Here is a 20,294-nt window from a genome sequence, read left to right as displayed (position 1 = left end):
CATAATGCCTAAAAACAGGAATGAATCGGTAAAAACTAATAATAATATGAGTTTATATTAATATATATATATTTTAAATTTAGTCTTTAGCTGATGTTTTTCCTTTAAATGTTTAAATTTGAGAAAATAAATCCATTAAACCAAAATTTAAATATAAAAAAAATATCACAATTTAAATATACAAACAAACAAGCAAACAATAAATGAGATCAGATATAATTTAAACATAAATACAATATAAATAAAATGAGTAAAAAAAAGAAAAATAAATAAATAAATAAATAAATATTTTGGTTTTGGAAAAAAAATCATGTGATATTTGATTAGACTATATTAAAATAAATATAATTCAAAATATTACCTTTAGCTAAAGAAAATAAATAAATGAAATAAAAAAAATCTGTTTAAATAAACAAACAAACAATAAATGAGATAAAATAGCTCAGATATTTTGCTTTCGGAAGAATTTGGTGTGAAATTTGATGATTAAAATTGAAAATTATTAAAAAAATGCTGTAAATAAAGGTTTGATCCATTTTAATTTGAATATCATTTAAATATAAATTAAAAGCCTAAAACAGAGAATAAATAAAGAAACAAAATAATAATTTATCTGATTATTTTTCTTAAAATGCCTAAAACAGAGTATGTAAGAAAGTAAATACATTAAAATAGAATAGCTCAAATAATTTGGAAGAATTTAATAAGACATTTTTATTGAGTTTATTTTGAGATGCTTGCTTTTGATTGTTTCCTTATTTTGGGAAAGCAATGTTTAGAAAAATCTAGGTATAAAAAGCAAGCAAATGTCTCTTCAAATCCATATACTTGCCTTGCCACGAATCCTACTGCAGCCAATGAAAAAATAATTTGAAAAAGATCTCCTTTGTGATTTTTCTTTGTGATGGGTTTAGCTAAATTCTCTTAAACACAATGAACCGTGCCCCACTTTTGTAGCGCCGTACCTTTTCAAAGAGACTTAATCTGAACCTAAACTCAATTGTTGTGAATTCGTCATTGCGCAGCTCCATTGTAAGTCCATTCCTCAAAGCTTTCATCACTTTTACAAGTGACTCATTCTTGTAAATCCCAAAGTGCTGACTGTCGACTGAAACCCAGGCACGACGTCAACATGACGGCAACCGAGCGATGTTACTTGCAGCAATAACGCAGTTTTAATTAAAAAATTGAGCTGAATATAAAGTTTAGGTTGAGGTGCTTGATGTAAAACTGAACACAACCTCAAACACTTATGTATGCATCAATGCACACGAGAATCTGTCGGTGAAATCACCTGTACATCACTCCACGATATAGTTCAGAGAAATGTCATGCATTTATGTGAAGTGCTTGTCATTTTACTTCTGCCTAACCATCTGTGCACAAAAAGCCTCGTGTAGACGCTTAATTTCTTACGGCCTCCTTCATATCATAACGCATCATTAGCCAACAACGTTCCTCTGCTGATTAGAGAACGATGGCTGATAGAGCAGATCTCCGCAGGGTGGGACGACAAGCCATGTCAAGCGCTGAAAACGCCTCCGAATAAACATGATGCAATGCATTCCAGACATTGGGTTCTCATGTGTGTTGCATTAGCGATCTGTCTTCTCCACTCCGCCTGGGTGCAACCAAAGCCATCAGCCAAACTGGGAAGGTCCAAATGCACTACAGAAGGTTTGCAGGAATTTCATGTTTGAAACTGTTGTACTGTTTTCTGGTTTCTAAATACACTCTTAAAAATAAAGGTGCTTTAAAGGGTTCTTCACAGCGACAAGAAGAACCATTCAGTCGAAGGTTCTTTAAAGAATCACCTCTTTCTTACATTTTTATAATCTGAAGAACCTTCTTTCGCCATAAAGAACCTGCGAAACAGAAAGGTTCTTCAGATGTTAAAGGGGTCATCCGGTGCCACATGCACTTTTACAAGCTGTTTGAACTGAAATGTGTTTTGGGAGTGTGTGTACACAACCACCCTAGAATGACAAAGATCCACCCAGTAGTTTTCTATTAATTTAGTAAAATAATTTGCCTCTTCTCATATCGAGGCACAGAGGCCGCTCCTGCGATAGTTGATAGACAGTAGTGTTTTAGCATAGACCCGCCCCGAGTGAGAAGTAAACTGACAGCACTGAGGGAATGTGATCGCTGATCTACCTAAATGGGTTCATGTTTGCGTGAATCATTTCTCACCATCCTGCTTTATAAACGAGGATCAGTATAAAGCTTAGCTTTGTAAGGCTAGATGGTTTAAAACGGTGTCTGTTAATGATTAAGATGTAACCTTAACGCAATACCTGCAAAAGTGTTTACAGCCCGCAACTGCACATGAGTAAAGACTATAACACTCACATTTATGTATTTCAATATAAGCAAAATTTATATAATAAAAATAAAACACATTTTAAATAAACAAACAAACAAGTGAACAATAAATGAGATAAAATAGCTCTGATTTGGAAGAATTTGATTTGAAATTTGATGAGTTCATATTGAGATACACTATTTTGATTGAAATTAACCAAATTTAAATATTTAAATATTTAAAATCATTTAAATAGCATTTAATAAAAATGAATAATAGATAAATAAATAAACGAATTACTTCATTAATTTTGGTTTTGGAAGAATTTGATGTGAAATATGGTGAGTTTATATTGAAATAATTTATATAATTTATAAAATATAATAATTGAAATCAAACTAAAAAATCTTTAGCAGATGTTTTTTTCTGTTCAAAACAGATCAAATAAATTAAACCAAAATTTAAATAAATAAATACATAATAATAATAATAATTATATATCACATATATATCACAGTTCAAAATTACAACTAAACAAACAATAAATGAGATAAAAATAGTTCAGACAATTTGGCTTTAGAAGAATTTGATGTGAAATTTGATGAGTTTGAAACTATTGCAAAATTATAAAAAAATTGGTCTAAAAAAAAGAGTTAGATCCATTTATTTGAATATAACTTAAATATAAATAAAATGCCTAAAACAGAGAAAATAAAATAATTGAATAACTTAATGAGAACTCTATATTTAGTTCATACTGAGATTTGTGAGACATTGTTAAGAAAAATATGAGACGCAAGGTACAACAACATCTCTCCAAATCCCAAAATTTGCTCTCCTATGAATCCTATTGCTTTTATTGAAAAAAAAAAAAAAAACAGTTTTAAAACATCTCCTTTGTCGTTCTTAGTAAAATATGTCTATCATGGTTTAATGCATTATTTAATGGTGCCCTCAGTATTTTTCCTCATTTAAAATGCTTAATAACTAAGAAAAGTTGAAAAGTACTTTTGAAAAATGTGTCAAATTATGGACATGCATATGAGATGAAGTTATATCAGTAGTCTAATAAAAGCAATTTGATTTTTCGACAGACCTGTTGAGATCACATTAGCAGCTTCTCACTTCTCACATCATCTTGTTAATATACCTTTTATTGGAGACTTTCATTTAAGCAATACATTAATGCCTGGCTGCATTTCAACAACGGCAGTGAAGAGTGAAAATGTAAAAACTCAGCGGTGTGAGGCTGTCAATACAAGTCTAAAAGCACTGCTATATTGGTCAGCTCAACCTCTGCACAAACAAATCAGTGAGCGCACCACAGCGGAGAGCGACAATCAAAACACCTGAGTACATAATCAATGCAAACGCTTATATTTTCAAGATTTCCTATTCAGCCGGGTTGATTTTGTTAGGAATCGCTGCATGCAGACTGCGAGTGAAAATAAAAGCCTGGCATTCTCGTTCTTCTGGATCGATACACACGTGCCGAACAGATCACGGCACATACACACACACACACACACACACACACACACACACACACAGGTTTCTGCTTGAATGGTCTGATACGATTAAGCGGGAGATCATGCGTGTCAGGAGCCCGTGCCCACAGAGAGACAATCAGAGTCCAGCCCACCACAAATCAGAGAACCGAGGACAGCCAATTACATCCGCCACGACCTTCCTGATTTCCCCGAGCTTCAAGGGCTTTGACTAGCATAGAGGCATCGACAAGATACAAAAAAAAAGAAAAAAAAAAACATTACTACACGTGATGTGCAACAGAAACGTGATGGTTATTTTAGGAGTGCACAGGAAAACTGACCACTAGCAAAGTTTAATTTTAATATACAAATATTTTCTATATTCTTATAATGTAATACACTGCCGTTCAAAAGTTTGTCTCAAAGTCATAGTTTAAAAGTCAAGAAGTATCTTATGCTCTTCAAGGCTCTGTTTATTTGATTTTTTTTTTTTTGTTTGCTAAAATGTACAGTAAAAACAGTAAAATTATGAAACATTACTGCAATTTATAATAATTATATATTTTAAAATATAATTTATTCCTGTGACACAAAGCTGAATTTTCAGCATCATTACTCCAGTCTTCAGTGTCACATGATTCTTCAGAAACTATTCTAATATGCTGATTTGCTGTTTAAAAAAGATTTTCGATAATTATCAGTACTGAAAACTGTTGTGTTGCTTAATATTTTTGTGGAAACTATGATGGAACAGCTTTTATGAAAAAACAAAAATCTTTCATAACCTCATAAATGTCTTTACTGTCACTTTTGATTAACTGAATGCATTCTTGCGGAATAAAAGTAAGGGTCAACTGATATATGTTTTTTTATGGCCGATGCTGATATCGATTATTACAGATCAAGTTGACCGATAATCAATATGTTGAACAGATATAAATGCTTTTAAATTATTTTATCAGCAAATCGGTTTTGAAAATGACCAATACTGATAACCATAAAAATGTTAATATTGATGACGATAATCGACCAGGCCAATAAACGGTCAACCCCTAAATACAAGTACTAATTTCTTAAAAAAAATAAATAAAAAAAATGACATGAAGCTTAAAACTGATTTATGGACTGTTTCCAACACCAAACCGGGGTTATTATCATTAACTAAACATTTTTGTTAATGAAAACTAATTACTTAAAAATAATAATTTTTACTTAATTTATGCTGAAAAAAATGACACCTAACAAAAACTATGGTGGCCGATGCGATCATTACAGATCAAGTAGACCGATAATCAATATTTTAAACCGATATATATATAGGATGTAAAAATTATAATTAATATCAAAATTAAGAAAAACACAGGCTCTAACAAAAACTTTCTTTGAATGCTTTTAAATTATTTTATCGTCAAATCGGGTTTGAAAATGGCCGATACAAATAACCATACAAACTATAATATCGGCACCGATAATCTGACAGTAGAATAATCGGTCGACCCCTAAATAAAAGTATTTATTTATTTAAAAAAAAAAAACTGACATGAAGCTCAAAACTGATTTCTGGAACTTTTGCAACACCAAACCAGGGTTATTATCATTAACTAAACATTTTTGTTAATGCAAACCATGAATCATTTAATTTATGCTGAAAAATACTAATTTAAACGGAAGTAAAACTATAGTGGCCAATGCCGATACAATTATTACAGATCAAGTAGACCGATAATCAATATGTAACAGATATATATGTCTGGCGTCAAAATGAAAATTAATGTACAAATTAAGAATAACAAGGGCTCTGAGAAAAACTTTCTTTAAATGATTTTAAATTATTTTATTGGGAAATCTGTTTTGAAAATGACTGATACCGATAACCATAAAATGCGTAATATCTGCGCCGATAATCAACCAGGCCAATAATCAGTTGACCCCTAAACAAAGTATTAATTTCTTATAAAACAAAAACTAAACTAACTAAAAACTGATTCCTGGCCCTTTTGCAACACCAAACCAGGGTTATTATCATTAACTAAACTTTTTTGTTGATGAAAAACTTTAAATAATGAAAATAATTTTTTACAATTTAATTTATGCTGAAAATTTTAAATTTAAACGGAACTAAAACTATAGTGGCAACAATATACATATTTTTGAAGTGGCCTGAACACTCCCCCAGTCTGCCATTGGCCCAAGAGAGTCCCGCCCCAAATGCACACCATTTTAAGAGCCATAATATTTGCATAAAGTTAAGTTCTACTAAACTTTATTGCATCACCAATGGTCTCTGTTGCTCAACTCTCCTTGAAAATCATTGACTCCTGATTACTTTTTGCTTCCAAAAAGCTATCAGTGTAAAAGTCCTTTCATATTTTGCCATCATTTCCTCACCTTCATGCCACTTCATACCATTTTACTTCTACATAAAACAATACTATTTGAAGCATCCTGTTCCAAGGATTTACAGCTCTCAGCCTGTGTATGGCAGCGATTCCTCGCATATGATGCTTGAGGGCTCTTTTATTGTTCCAGCTAGTGTCCTTAAAATTACGCTGAAGCCCCAGAGGAGCGTAGGAGTGCCGCTCAATGACTAAGATCCGGCAGCAAATCAGCTTAACGCGACAGGCAAGTCTCAGCGTTCTTCCACATCAAAGGCGCACAAGAACTGCCCCCAGACGATTCAGATCTGACCTTTACATTTAAACGGCGAAGAGGACTTTCAAATTGGCAGCAATTCAAACACACACACAAAATAACACATACAGACCTTTACCACAGGCCAATAGTGCGGCTGGCCCAAGAGCTTGGTGATTGCGGGGATGCCGTAGTGCAGACGCACTGCGTTCTGGGCCAGTTCTGCGTCGGGGTGGCGGCTTGTGAGGTGGCGCAGGGCGCAGACGGCTGGCTCGGCCACGTCCTCTTTCTCTCCGGCCCTGAGCACGGCGTGAATGAGGGCCTCCACCCCGCCGCTCTGGGTGACAAGGGCCTTGTTGCGTGCGTTGTTGCAGGTGAGGTTTGACAGGATGCCAGTAGCGCAGGTCAGCATGTTCACGTCATCTGAGCCCAGCTGACTCACCAAGATCTGCAGGAGACTGTCCAGACCTTCCTGTGTGGAGACGAAACAAGAACAGCTTAGATCCTCTTTAAAAGAACATAAGTTAATGCAATACATTTTACTATACACTGCTGTTTGAAAGTTTGAGCAAAGTCTCTTATGTTCACTAGTGTTATTTTTGTAAAAATGTATATATAAATGTACACACACACACATATATATATATATATATGTGTGTGTGTGTGTGTGTGTGTGTGTGTGTGTGTTTGTGTTTGTTAAACTCTCTCTTTCTCTCAAATTTTTTATATTTTGTTTGACTTGATATACTAAAATTACAAACTAAAACTGAAAAAAAAAATACTGTAATAAAAACTATATGGACTAAAAACAAGAAAATTTAAAAAATTAACTAAAATGAAAATGGAAAATACAAGTTTTTTGAAAAAATAATGAAAAAATTGAAAAATACCAAACTATATATAACAAATGCTATATGTATATTTTTCAGTTTAGTTCAAATGTTTGTATTTATGTTACATTTTTATTTTGGCTATTTAAAAAAACAATAATATATTAAATTAGTCTCTATTTTTGTATTTTTCTTTTTTACTTTCCATTTTAACATTTACGCATTTTTGTTGTGTTCTCGTCATTTTTGTAGTTACTAGTTTTTCATGGATTTTTTAAATAATGTTTGATTTTTTTTGTATTTTCCATTTTCATTTTAGTTAATGTTTGTATTTTTGTTGTGCGTTTTTGTCATTTTTTTTAAATTAGTTATTAGTTTGTATTAGTTCATTTTTTTTTTCAGTTTTAGTTATTTTATTATATCAACTCAAACTAATCTTATTTAATTTTATTTTATTTAAAAAAACATTTTTCTATTTGAATATATTGTAAAAAATAATTTATTCCTGTGATTCAATGCTGAATTTTCATTTTTATTCAAGTCATCAGTGTCACATGATCCTTTAGAAATCATTCTAATATGCTGATTTGACACTTTTGTGAAAACCATGATAGCTTTCTTCTTTGATATAAAGTTTAAAAGAACAACATATATTTAGAAATTAAAATATTTTGTAACATTTTAAATGTTTTTACTGTCATTTTTGATCACTTTAATGCATCATTACTGAATAAAAATATTAATTTCTTTAAATGTTGAATGTTAAAAATGTCCACTGAGAACATTTGTGACAATGTTGATTACCACAAAAACAATTTTGTTTGGGCTGCATATTGAATACAATTTGTGGCTATACTATTGAAACACACAAGTGTTTCAATGTTTACAAACTAGCCTCATTTACTTCCATTGCAAGAGCCTAAACATGATCCAAAAAGAGACAAGTGGAATAATTTTCTGAGGCCACAAATAGTATTGATTGAGTTTAACTTGTAATAATCTTTAAACATTCACCTTTTTAATACATCAAATGATCAGTGACAGTTCAAAAGATTCACATAAAAACATGAGAATCATTTCCAGAATCAGAAGTCATAACTGCTAATTATCACAAATGAAAGACATGATTAGAAGAGGAGGAGACTGAGATAAGAAACAAATGAAAGAGCAAAGGCAGTGGAAGAACGAGATAAGAATGAGCGTGGGTTTGTGAAGGATTAGAGATGGACAGGCGCTCAAATACACACATTGAAATTCTACACACTTTCGGTGGGAGCAGAAGGAGACGCGGCCGGTAATGGTTGTTTTTGTTCCTCGAATTTAATAATAAGGGCGAAAACGATAACCTGTTTATCATTAATTGTGCGTTTTCTGGGCCACTGAATTCTGAGTAGCAGTGATGAGGGACAAATTGTGTGGAGGTGAGGAACAATTATGAAAAGCACCCGTCTCGCCTGAACCATAAAAGCATTAGAAAGTACAGAGGAGAAACTGTCAGACTACATGAAAGCTGTTCGATGCCTTTCAAGCTCTGGCTGCATTTTGCGCATTAAAGAACTGAATGCACTACTGAAAAAATGAAATGCTATTATTTTATTTATAACTATATATTTTAATGATCTGTTTTATAAACTGATTTTCTTTTTAGGATAATTTGGGTTATTTTGCTTCACCTAGCCCTTATTTTTTGGTGGGTGCTAAGATGTTCTGGGCAGTTGCTAGGCAGTTAATGGGGTGTTCTGGGTGTTTTCTAAGTGTTTGCTTGAGTTTTCTGGGTGGATGCTACGGTTTACCCAGTAAAACAGTAAAGAAGATTTTTAGCTGAAACCATGGTCCTTGGTATTCATAAAATGCAAATCAGTGGCTGCTAGTTTTTGAAAATAAAAAAGCATATCAACAAACAAAATTAATACCCATGCCTCTAGACGATTTATTGAGGTCTTGTGGTGCGTTCACACCGCACACTTTGTCTGCGTCAGGCAACGCACCTAACGCATCTAGTTTGAGGCATGTACGTTGAAGCTGGCAACGCTTGCTTTTTGGTGCGTTCACACCGCACACGTCAGGCAACGCTCCCAACGCATCTAGTTTTTTGCACACTTCCCCTGAATAAACCATGGCAAACTATTGGGACTGGACATTTTGGAATTCTCTCATGACCATGTTTCGCTAGCTAACAAAATGGGAAATAATTACGTTGAGAAAAGATTTGACATCCCGATCTCTTCAGCGATCTTCATCCAAGCAAGTTCCTTTACATTCCTGTCTTTATACAACAACGAGGACGGATCATACAATTCTCTGCGATTGCAGACGGCTAGAATAAGCTTGTAGCCGTCTGCAATCGCAGAGAATTGTATGTTGTTGTTTTTTGTGCTCCCGCTTCATTCAAAATACGTGTGGTGACGTCGCTACAGTGAGACGCTCTGATTGGTTGACGCACTGCGTCAAGTGCGTCAAGTCCGTCAAAAGTTCAGCTAGCTGAACTTCTGCGTTGCTTGCGTTTGCTGCGTTGACGCTTGAAACGCAGGTAACGCTTGAAAAGTTGACGGATCCAACGGACACAACGCAACGCAGAGCCTCTGACGGACTCAACCATTGACTTTACATGTAATCTTGCCGCAACTGACGCATGACATTTGGGACGGTGTGAACGCAGCATTATGAAGCGAAACAATCAGTCTGTGCAAAAAAACGGAATATTATTTACAACATTACTACATGTAATCCAGAGCCTCAGAGGCAATAGCAACGGCTAGAAAATTCAGAGCGATGACAAAATGACTCAATAGCATTTGAGGCGAATCTAGCACTGCTTGTGGGACAGGTGCAAAAGCAAGACTTCACTCATCTCCCAGTTACCCAAAGTTTTTCAACTGAGAAACCAGTGGCCCCATTCCCAGTTGAAAAGTCCGTGGAAGCGCTGAAAATGCTGAAGGCGGAGTTTGACGTGTGATTCAAAAAACACAGTGGATTTTTGAATCAATTTTGCTTGACTCTCAAGGCTGCGGTTATCTTGGTTGTGCATCTTTTTCTTCTACACTTTTTCTTCCACTCAACTTTCTGTTAACATGCTTGGATACAGCACTCTGTGAACAGCCAGCTTCTTTGGCAATGAATGTTTGTGGCTTACCCTCCTTGTGAAGGGTGTTTTCTGGACAACTGTCAGATCAGCAGTCTTCCCCATGATCGTGTTGCCTAGTGAACCAAACCGAGAGACCATTTTGACGGCTCAGGAAACCTTTGCAGGTGTTTTGAGTTGATTAGCTGATTGGCATGTCACCATATTCTAATTTGTTGAGATAGTGAATTGGTGGGCTTTTTTTAAATGTGAGCCAAATCACCACAATTAAAAGAACAAAAGACTTTACTTGTGTGTGTGTGCATTAAATTTAATTAATACACAAGTTTCACAATTTGAGTTGAATTACTGAAATAAATGAACTTGCTAATTTATTGAGATGCACCTGTATATCTTTTCAAAATGAATGGTCATTTGTCTGTGTGTTGCATAACAAAATAAACTATTCTAGCATTAAAATGTAGAATAATGTAGAATATTTTCTTTTATAAACTGACCCGGCCCCCCATTTAAAAAAAAGAAAAGGATGTGGCCCTCTCAGAAAAAAGTTTGGGGACCCCTGATTTAGACAGTTCGTTCAATGAAATGGTTCAATTCAGTAGTTTATGTAATCACCAGTGACATCACATATACGCAATTATAATATTAAAGCAGGCAATAATGATGTGAAATGTGGACATTTTACATGTTTAATTGGGAGGGACTGCCAGGCATCTGAAAGTGAATTTTGATTGAGTAACTTGTACATCTGTAGTGCTTGAGCTGCCAACTGTTTTAGATGGTTCAGTCCGATTTAATGAACTGGTTAAATTAGTTTACCAAAAAGAACTAATCCAACAAAATGATTCATTTGTGAACCAAACCTGAGGCTCTTGTTGTAAATAATGTTCAGTTTCTTGCACAGACACATCTTTTCACTTCACAAGACAACAATTTATCATCAGGAGCCAAGGGTATTCATTTTGTGTTCTATGATATGTTTTGCATAACACATAAAGTGTACAATCCAGAAGTGTTTCCTCTGTTCAGTGACTGTTGGAGGAACTGGAGCATTGAATGAGTTGCTTCATCATATCAGATACACCATAGTTTTGGCTCATTTTGAGTTAGAGTGACTGTCAGGTGTCCAAAAGTGAGTTTTGATTGAGTAACTTGTACATCTGTAGTGCTTGAGCTGCGAACTGTTTTAGATGGTTCAGTCCGATTTAATGAACTGGTTAAATTAGTTTACCAAAAAGAACTAATTCAACAGAATGATTCATTTGTGAACCAAACCTAAGGCTCTGGATTACAGGTAATCATGTTGTAAATAATGTTCATTTTCTTACACAGGACAATCATTCCACTTCACAAGACCTCAATATATATTGTCAGGAGCCACGGGTATTAATTTTGTGTTCTATGATATGCTTTATATAACACTTAAACTGTACAAACCAGATACGTTTCCTCAGTTCAGTGACTGTTGGAAAAATTGGAGCACTAAATGGGTTCATTCATCATAGGATCAGATATGCTGGTATTTTGGCTCAATTTAAGTCAGAGTGACTGTCAGGGGTCCTAAAGTGAGTTTTGATTGAGTAACTTGTAGATCTGTGGTGCTCAAGCTGCAAACTGTTTGAGACGGTTCAGTCTGATTTGCTAACTGGTTAAATTAGTTAACAAAAAAGAACTGATTCAAAAGAATGATTCATTTGGGAACCAAACCTAAGGCTCTGGATTATAGGTAGTAAGTTCAATTTCTTGCACAAATTGGTCGTTTTACTTCATAAGACTTCAATATATCATCAGGAACCAAGGGTATTCATTTTGTGTGCTATGATATGCTTTACACAACACAAAGTAACTAGAATCATTTCCTCAGTTCAGTGACTGTTGGGGGCTCATTTCGAGTTAGAGTTGATTGATTGATTAACTTACAGATCTGTGCTTCTCAATTTGCGAAATGTTTCAGATGGTTCAGTCCAATTTGCTGAACTGGTTGAACTAGTTTACCAAAACGAACTGATTCAAAAGAATTATTTATTTGTGAAGTAAACCTGAGGCTCTGGATTACAGGTAATTGTGTTGTAAATACTGTTCAGTTCCTTGCACAAACTGGACGTTTCACTTTATAAGACTTCAATATATCATCAGGAGCTAAAGGTATTAATTTTGTGTTCTATGATGTGCTTAACATAATACAACACATAAAGTGTACAAACAAGAACAGTTTCCTCAGTTCAGTGACTCTTGAAGGAACTGGAGTGCTGAATTGGTTCCTTCATTTTATCAGAAACACTGTTGTTTTGGTTCATTTCGAGGTGGAGTGACTGTCAGTGTCAATATATTGTCAGGAGGCTCTGGATTACAGGTAATCATGTTGTAAATACTGTTCAGTTCCTTGCACAAACTGGACGTTTCACTTTATAAGACTTCAATATATCATCAGGAGCCAAGGGTATTAATTTTGTGTTCTATGATGTGCTTTGCATAACACATAAAGTGTACAAACCAGAAGTGTTTCCTCTGTTCAGTGACTGTTGGAGGAATTGGAGTGCTGAATCAGTTCCTTCATTTTATCAGAAACACTGTTGTTTTGGCTCATTTCGAGTTGGAGTGACTGTTAGGCGTCCGAAAGTGAGTTTTGATTGAGTAACTCAAGATCTGTGCTGCCGAGTAGCAAACTGTTTCAGACAGTTCAGTCCGATTTGCTGAACTGGTTTAACTAGTTCACCAAAAATAACTGATTCAAAAGAATGATTCATTTGTGAACCAAACCTGAGACTCTGGATTACAGGTAATCATGTTGTAAATAATGTTCAGTTTCTTGCACACACTGGTTGTTTCACTTCATAAGACTTCAATATATCCTCAGGAGCCAAGGGTATTCATTTTGTGTTCTATGATATGCTTAACATAACACATAAAGTAACTAGAATCGCTTACTTACTCAGTTCAGGGAGGAATTGGAGTGCTGAATGAGTTGAATGAATGAATGAATAATGTTAACTAATGTTCAGTTTTTTTTGCACAGTCTGATCATTTTGCTACGTAAGACCTTAGTATATCATCAAGAGCCACGGGGGTTAGTTTTGTGTTCCTTGATTTGCCTTTTTTATTCTCTAAAACCAGTAGCCTCTGACCTGCATTTAATGAATCACCAAGGACCACAGTTTCAGCTAAAAATCTTTCTTGTTCTACTGAAGATAAAAGGTCATAAAGGTCACATTAACAGCAGACTTTCATTTTTGGATGAACTGCCCCATTAAGTACAGTCCACCATTGTAACAAGCACATGGTCTACAGACTGAAACAGCTCGTTTTACCTGCTTGGTTGCAGCGTCAGAGAGATTCCTCAGGGTCCATAGGCAGTTCTGTGTCAGACGCTGACTCGAACCTGTGAGATGTTGGCCGAGAGCCTGCATACCTCCTGCCAAATGGAGAGAAAAAAGGCTTAGAGTCCATATTTATCGGACTTAGCCACAAAAAAAAGAAGAAAGGACAAAACTATCCAGCTACACAACCCGCTCTAAAAAGAAGAAGGCTGTATTTCTCCATGGATTAGCCATTGTCTGCCAAGGAGAGAGAAATGTCTTTTGGAGTCTGTGCAGATAAACTAAAAGCCACATGGCTTAGGAAGATAAAAAGAGGGAAGGAGATTAGGAGTCATCCTTGAAAACTGCCTCTCATCCAGTGTTGTAACTACCTGATCCTCAGCGCCGAGCGTCGAAGCCTCATGTGGGAAGAGGACATAGTCACGCCATAACTGTGAAGACTTTTATGAGATCAGCTCTGGCAGGCACGATAGAGCGAGATATTTGAGACCGGCAACCTTTGTGGTTGTATATCCAAGTATTAATTCTCTGAAAGGTCAGCGTTAATAAAGTAACATCCATTCGGCGACAGCATGACTGCCGTGAAGCGGTTCTGACAGGAAGTTTGATAAAGGTGGGTTTTTACATAAACCGCACCAGTAATATTAGTTTTAATCGAAAATCTACTTTAGCTGAGTTCAATGGCTAAATAACGTATTGCTGGGACTCTATTAAAGTGGTTTAACACACATGCTGCTGATATGTTGAGTCATGGTGTTCAAGTGGATAATGCAGATTCAAGTTTGCCTTGTAAAGGTCTCGATTCCAATTCCCTTCCCTCCTAAAAAAAATTTGGCACTCTCCACTGTCTTTCACGGCCATAAAAAAACTGAAAATATTAGTCATGGAACAGCAATAAAAAGAAAAGTTATAGTGATTTTCTGGTGATTTCTGGTCATGCTGTGCAAAGAAACTCAGAATGCTGAATCATCCATTGATTTGCACTCAAATCTCAGGGGTTTTTCAAAACTGTGGGGTTAGTTTTTTTTTGTAATTAATACTTTTTAAATTAGATTTTTATTCAGCAAGGGCACATTCAAAGGGTTAGAAAATTCCCCCATGATTTACTCACCCCCAAGCCATCCTAGGTGTATATGGCTTTCTTCTTTCAGACGAATCAGAGTCATATTAAAAAATGTCCTGTCTTTTCCAAGCTTTATAATGGCAGTGAATGGGTGTTGAGATTTTGTAGTCCAATAAAGTGCATCCATCCATCATAAAAAGTACTCAACACAGCTCAGGGGAGTTAATAAACCCTTCTAAAGTGAAATGAAGCATATGTGTAAGAAAAATATAAATTTTCAAAACTTTACGAGAGGCACCGGCCATAAATTTAAAACTGCAAAATTAGGATTTGTTAAGAACAATGTCGGAGGATTTCGATATAAGCCAAGAGGAGAATGATTGTCCTTTGCTGTGAACAAAACTTGGTTCTCACAAGACTAGCATACTTTCTTATCGAAGGTTACGCTTCACCTACATCCTACTTCATCTGGTGGAATGCAACTCTCTCATGAATGCGTACGACCGTTAGCGGAAGATAAAGATTATGGTTTATAAAGTTTTAAATATGAATATTTTTCTTTTAAAAATGTATCAATTTACTTCAGAAAGCCTTTATTAACCCCGTGGAGCCGTGTAGAGCACTTTTTATGATGGATGGATGCACTTTATTGGACTACAAAATCTCAACACCCATTTACTGCCATTATAAAGCTTGGCAGAGCAGGACATTTTTTAATTTAACTCCAATTGTATTTGTCTGAAAGAAGAAAGTCATACATACCAAGGGAGTAATTTTCATTTTTGAACTATCCCTTTAAATTGATGTTGGAATAATGGGGAAAAAAAATACTAAATAAAATAAATGCTGTTCTTTTAAAAAATTCTATTCATCGGTGAATCTTGAAAAAAATATATATCATGGTTTCCACAAAAATATTAAGCAGCACAACTGTTTTCAACACTAATAATAAAAAGAAATAAGCAGCAAATCAGCATATCAAAACGATTTCTGAAGATTCATGTGACCCTGAAAACTGGAGTAATGCTGCTGAAAATTATAGTTTTGCATCACAGGAATAAATAATGTTAAAATATGTTAAAATAGTTATTTTAAATCACAAAAATATTTCACAAGAACACTGTTTTATCTATTCCTCAAAATAAATGCAGCCTTGGTGAGCATAAGAAAACACTTCCAAAGACATCTAAAAAAAATCTCACCAACCCCCAAATTTTAAAAGGTACTGTATAACTCAGGGTTCCCACTAGTTGAAATAAAATCTTAAATTCAAGGATTTCATGTGGGGACACATTAAACTCTCAAGTGAGAGCAAGATTACATGGTGTTACCTTGTAAGATACATTGTTACAGTTTTCATGTATCAAACACAACTATGCAAAAAAACATTTTTTATTTTTTATTTTTTTGACCATATGACAGAGATCTGATATTCTATTTGTCATAAATGCGTTTAACTAATGTAAATCAAGCAAGCTAGTATGCAAAGGACAGGAAGTGTTGTGTGACCAGAGGGAATATGTAATTTTTTCCAGAAAACTACTGGCACAAAATAAATTGAAGCACTTTCAAGGACCTGTATCTATGCATGTTAATTTTCAAAAACTTTCCAGCTTTTTCAAATTCACAAACTTTCAAGGATTTCAAGGACATGTGAAAAGCCTGATAACCGTTCAATTTTTTTGTTTGTTTTTGTACACGACAAACAACTGGAAATCATCCCCAGGAATCCAAAAATACATAATAATGTAATAACCATGAATGACTGTAAAAGTCAAGGAAATTCATTCATCAAAAAGTGAGGAAAAAAAGCCCCCAACAACCTCAGACACAGAACCCAGAGAAAATCTGAAGCTGAAAAAATGAGATGGAGATATTAAAAGGAAATTATACAAAAATGCCCAAGAGAGCAGTCCTTGGGAATAAAAGAAAAGAGATAAAACATTCCTCTAAGCTCTAGGATTAATAAAGTGAAACAAAATGAAAAAGCGCACTAAAAGAAGAAAGTAATGCACGCATTCACTCACCAGCGTCAACAATAGCCGGCTTGTTGCTCGGACAGACAGAAAGCACCTTCAGGACTCTGCTGGTGGTCCACAGGAGCTTCTCATAGTTGTAGTTTCTCATGATGAACACCAAACTTTCTGGCCCTCCATTTGCCAGGATGATCAACTGTAGAAAAGAGAGAAAATGTACATGGATTAAGGTCAAAATATACTCATATGCAAGCACATGAATTCTGGATTCTCAGTGGTGATACGGCACCTTGCTCTCCTGATTTCCGTAAGACAGCAGCTGCAGGCAGTCTGTGGTGATGGCCAGGAACTTAGGGTTGGTCTTTTTCAGAAGAGGGACCATCCTTTGCAGTCCATCGGCCAGACGCACCGCCATCTTGGCTCCCTCCTGGTGCAGTAGCAGGTTGTGTAACGTGGTAATGGCGTAGAACAGCACTGACTCCATAGGGGAACTGAAGAAAGAATAAAATACTTAGAACAAAACTTTTCAAAATCATACAGATTTTAACACCAAGAAATACCAAATACGATGATCCCTGTGTAAAAGACACAATTCCTTATTTATTTGTACGCAGACATTTTTATATTGTGTGTAATAGAAAGCATGATATAAAACATGTTTGTTTGTTGCACAGAACAAGTTGAAATATTTTCTAAATAACATTTACAGTTTATTGAGTTAGTATCTTTTTTCAGCCAATATAAGAATGAAAAAATGTAAAAGGCAAAAACAGCCCTTAAATGATACAACACAAATACAATTCATGAACACATGGAAGGAAGAAAGGAGGACCACTGATCCTAACACATTATTAATAATACATAATGCATATATAGTTCTTCTTCTTAAAATAAATTTTTAATAAATACGATTTTCTGTTTTTCTTTATTCATTATTGTTATTTATTAAACTAAATAAAATCTAAAATATATTATATTATATTATATTATATTATATTATATTATATTATATTATATTATATTATATTGTTATAGAATAAAAAAATCTTATTTTTAACTTTGCGGGAAAGGAGAGATGAACATTATTTTTTAATGCACTTATGCTTATTATTATTATTTATTAATTATTAAAAATAAATTAAAGTGGTTTATTATTTAAATAAAACATAATTAGATTAGATATTATTGTGGATTATATAATATATTAAAACACAAATTAATAATTTTCATGAGAGAATAACATAATTATTAATACAATGATCAAATATTATATAAAATAAATAAAATACTATATATTATTCAAATAAATAATATTAATATATTATATTATAAAAAAATCTCAGTTTTCACATTGCAGGGAAGAAGATTAGAAGAACATTATTATTAATACAATTATGTTGGTTATTATTTATTAAAAAATATATTAGAATGTTGTATTATTTCAATAAAATATCCAAATTAAATACTGTTATTAATATTAGATATTACAGATAACATGAGAGAATAACATTATTATTAATACAATGATTATTATTATTTATGATTAAATATATAAAATAAATAAAATTGTATTTAAAATAAATATTATTAAAAAAATATCTAAATTATATATTCTTATTATAGATATTACAACATAAAAAATTATAATTATATTTATAATATATACAGATATAGATGCATTTTTTTAATAATACATATATAATAATTTTTCTTAATATTAATTTTAAATGTTGATTTTTTTCTTCTTTATTTATAAAGATTATTTAAATATTATTATATAATATTATATTATATTATAGAAACAATTATCAATTTTCACACTGCAGAGGAGATGCACATTATTATTAATAATACAATCATGCTTATTAATATTATTATTATTATTAATAATAATTTTTTGATGATTAAAAATAAATTAAAATAGTTTATTATTTAAATAAAATATCAAAATTAAATAGTTATAGAAAATATAACATAATAAAACAAATTATAAATTTTCATAAAATAATACAATTATTATTGTTAATACTATATTTTATTTAAATAAGTAATAATAAATAAATATCTAATTCATATATTGTTTTTATGGATATTAGAATATAATAAATTTCATACTTTTAAAAACTATTTCTTTTGCAGTTTTTTTCCTTGGAGTCCCAGTATCCGGGCCTCAGTTTCAAAACTGAATAAACAATGTGAAAAGTAATATATTATTTATTGTTTACTTTTGCAGTTACAGCTCAAATTAGACTGTTCTCGATTAGAGAACTAGCAGAAAAATCCTGTCATCCGTAATCCGGACTCACAAACAAACAGCGATGTTTTCGCAGAGCTACAGAAAAATCAACCTACAAATGGCTTACAGTTGTCGGTGCATATTAAACTACAACATAAAAGTGTTTTCACACCAGAAAAATTACACACATCACCTTCAAAGATCTAAACTGCTATCTTTAACATATCATCCTTGAGCAAGACATTAAACAAGCAGACTGTTCCTGTAAGTTAATATGGTGATACCGTGTCAAAGTTGCAGCAGCCCTGGTTGCACGGTCATAAAGATCCTGCTCTACTCTATTATCTCAACATCTGCTGCAAATAGGCTTTCTGACAGAGCAAATTTCCCATCATATTCCAAATATATCTCTCTGCTATAGCCCTCATTGCAGTATAGTAGTGGACTCTTCGTCCACTTTCATATACAGAGACAGAACTGGACACACTGTCCTGCTTCAGCATTGCTTAGTCAAGATAAAGTGAGCACAAATTAATGTGCGTCACAATGAGGAAGAGCTAAAGATGCTCACCAAGCTTAATACGATGTAGAAAGAAAATGGCAGGTTGGCCAAACCAGAAACGGAAGGATTATGGCTTTCCTGCTGACCATCTTAAAGCCAGCATGAGTTTCCATGCCGGTCCAGGCTGGTTAGTGCTGGTTTGGTGATGATCTAGAATGGTTCGTCTAAGGGCTCTCAAAGGAGCCGCAAGTGTCCATCAAACGTTTGCCACTATTCAACCGAAACCATTTGTCTGTCCATGTACAGTCGTGGGACTAATTAAAAGATGAAAGCATTAGACCGTCAAGGAATCTGTCATTCATCATTTATCTATGATTACAGATGCATAAGTCAACACTGGTATCTGCATTTTCAAAGTAATTTTCAAAGTATATATATATATATATATATATATATATATAATATGATAAAATATTATATTATATTTTTGATTTAATTATTTAATTAATGTATATATTTAATTATACATATTCTATGTATATGTATATTTAATTATACATTACATTAATACACTCTTAGAAGAAAAGGTTCAAAAATGAACCTTTTGAGGTTCCTAAGGATTGCAACTGTGGGGGAACCTTAAAAGTTCATTTTTGAACCTTTTTGAAAAGCACCCTTTTGGTACCAATTATTATTATTATTATTATTATTGTTATTATTGTTATTATTATTATTATTATTATGTAATATACTACAATTTTTGATACCAATTCACAACAGACACAACCTGTAATTGTCTATAAATATAATATATAAAATATATAATATATGACGATATAAAAATGTTATTACTTTAATAATA

General features: G+C 33.5%; 1 protein-coding gene across 1 annotated transcript in view; it reads right to left on the bottom strand.

Moving 5' to 3' along the window:
* The window catches only part of jupb (junction plakoglobin b), a 119,277-nt gene that overhangs the window by 6,208 nt on the left and 92,775 nt on the right, over positions 1 to 20,294 (bottom strand). The window contains exons 6-9 of the mRNA XM_073821498.1: positions 16,984 to 17,185; positions 16,746 to 16,890; positions 13,647 to 13,750; positions 6,556 to 6,898 (exon numbers count right to left, since the gene is read on the bottom strand). Of these exons, the coding sequence (XP_073677599.1) occupies positions 6,556 to 6,898; positions 13,647 to 13,750; positions 16,746 to 16,890; positions 16,984 to 17,185 (794 nt within the window). The remainder of the gene's footprint in view (positions 1 to 6,555; positions 6,899 to 13,646; positions 13,751 to 16,745; positions 16,891 to 16,983; positions 17,186 to 20,294) is intronic.

The sequence above is a fragment of the Garra rufa genome, chromosome 17, assembly GCF_049309525.1.
Source record: "Garra rufa chromosome 17, GarRuf1.0, whole genome shotgun sequence".
Lineage (NCBI taxonomy): Eukaryota > Metazoa > Chordata > Actinopteri > Cypriniformes > Cyprinidae > Garra > Garra rufa.
Note: the sequence above shows the minus strand (reverse complement) of the source record. Positions and strands in the feature narration are given on the sequence as shown.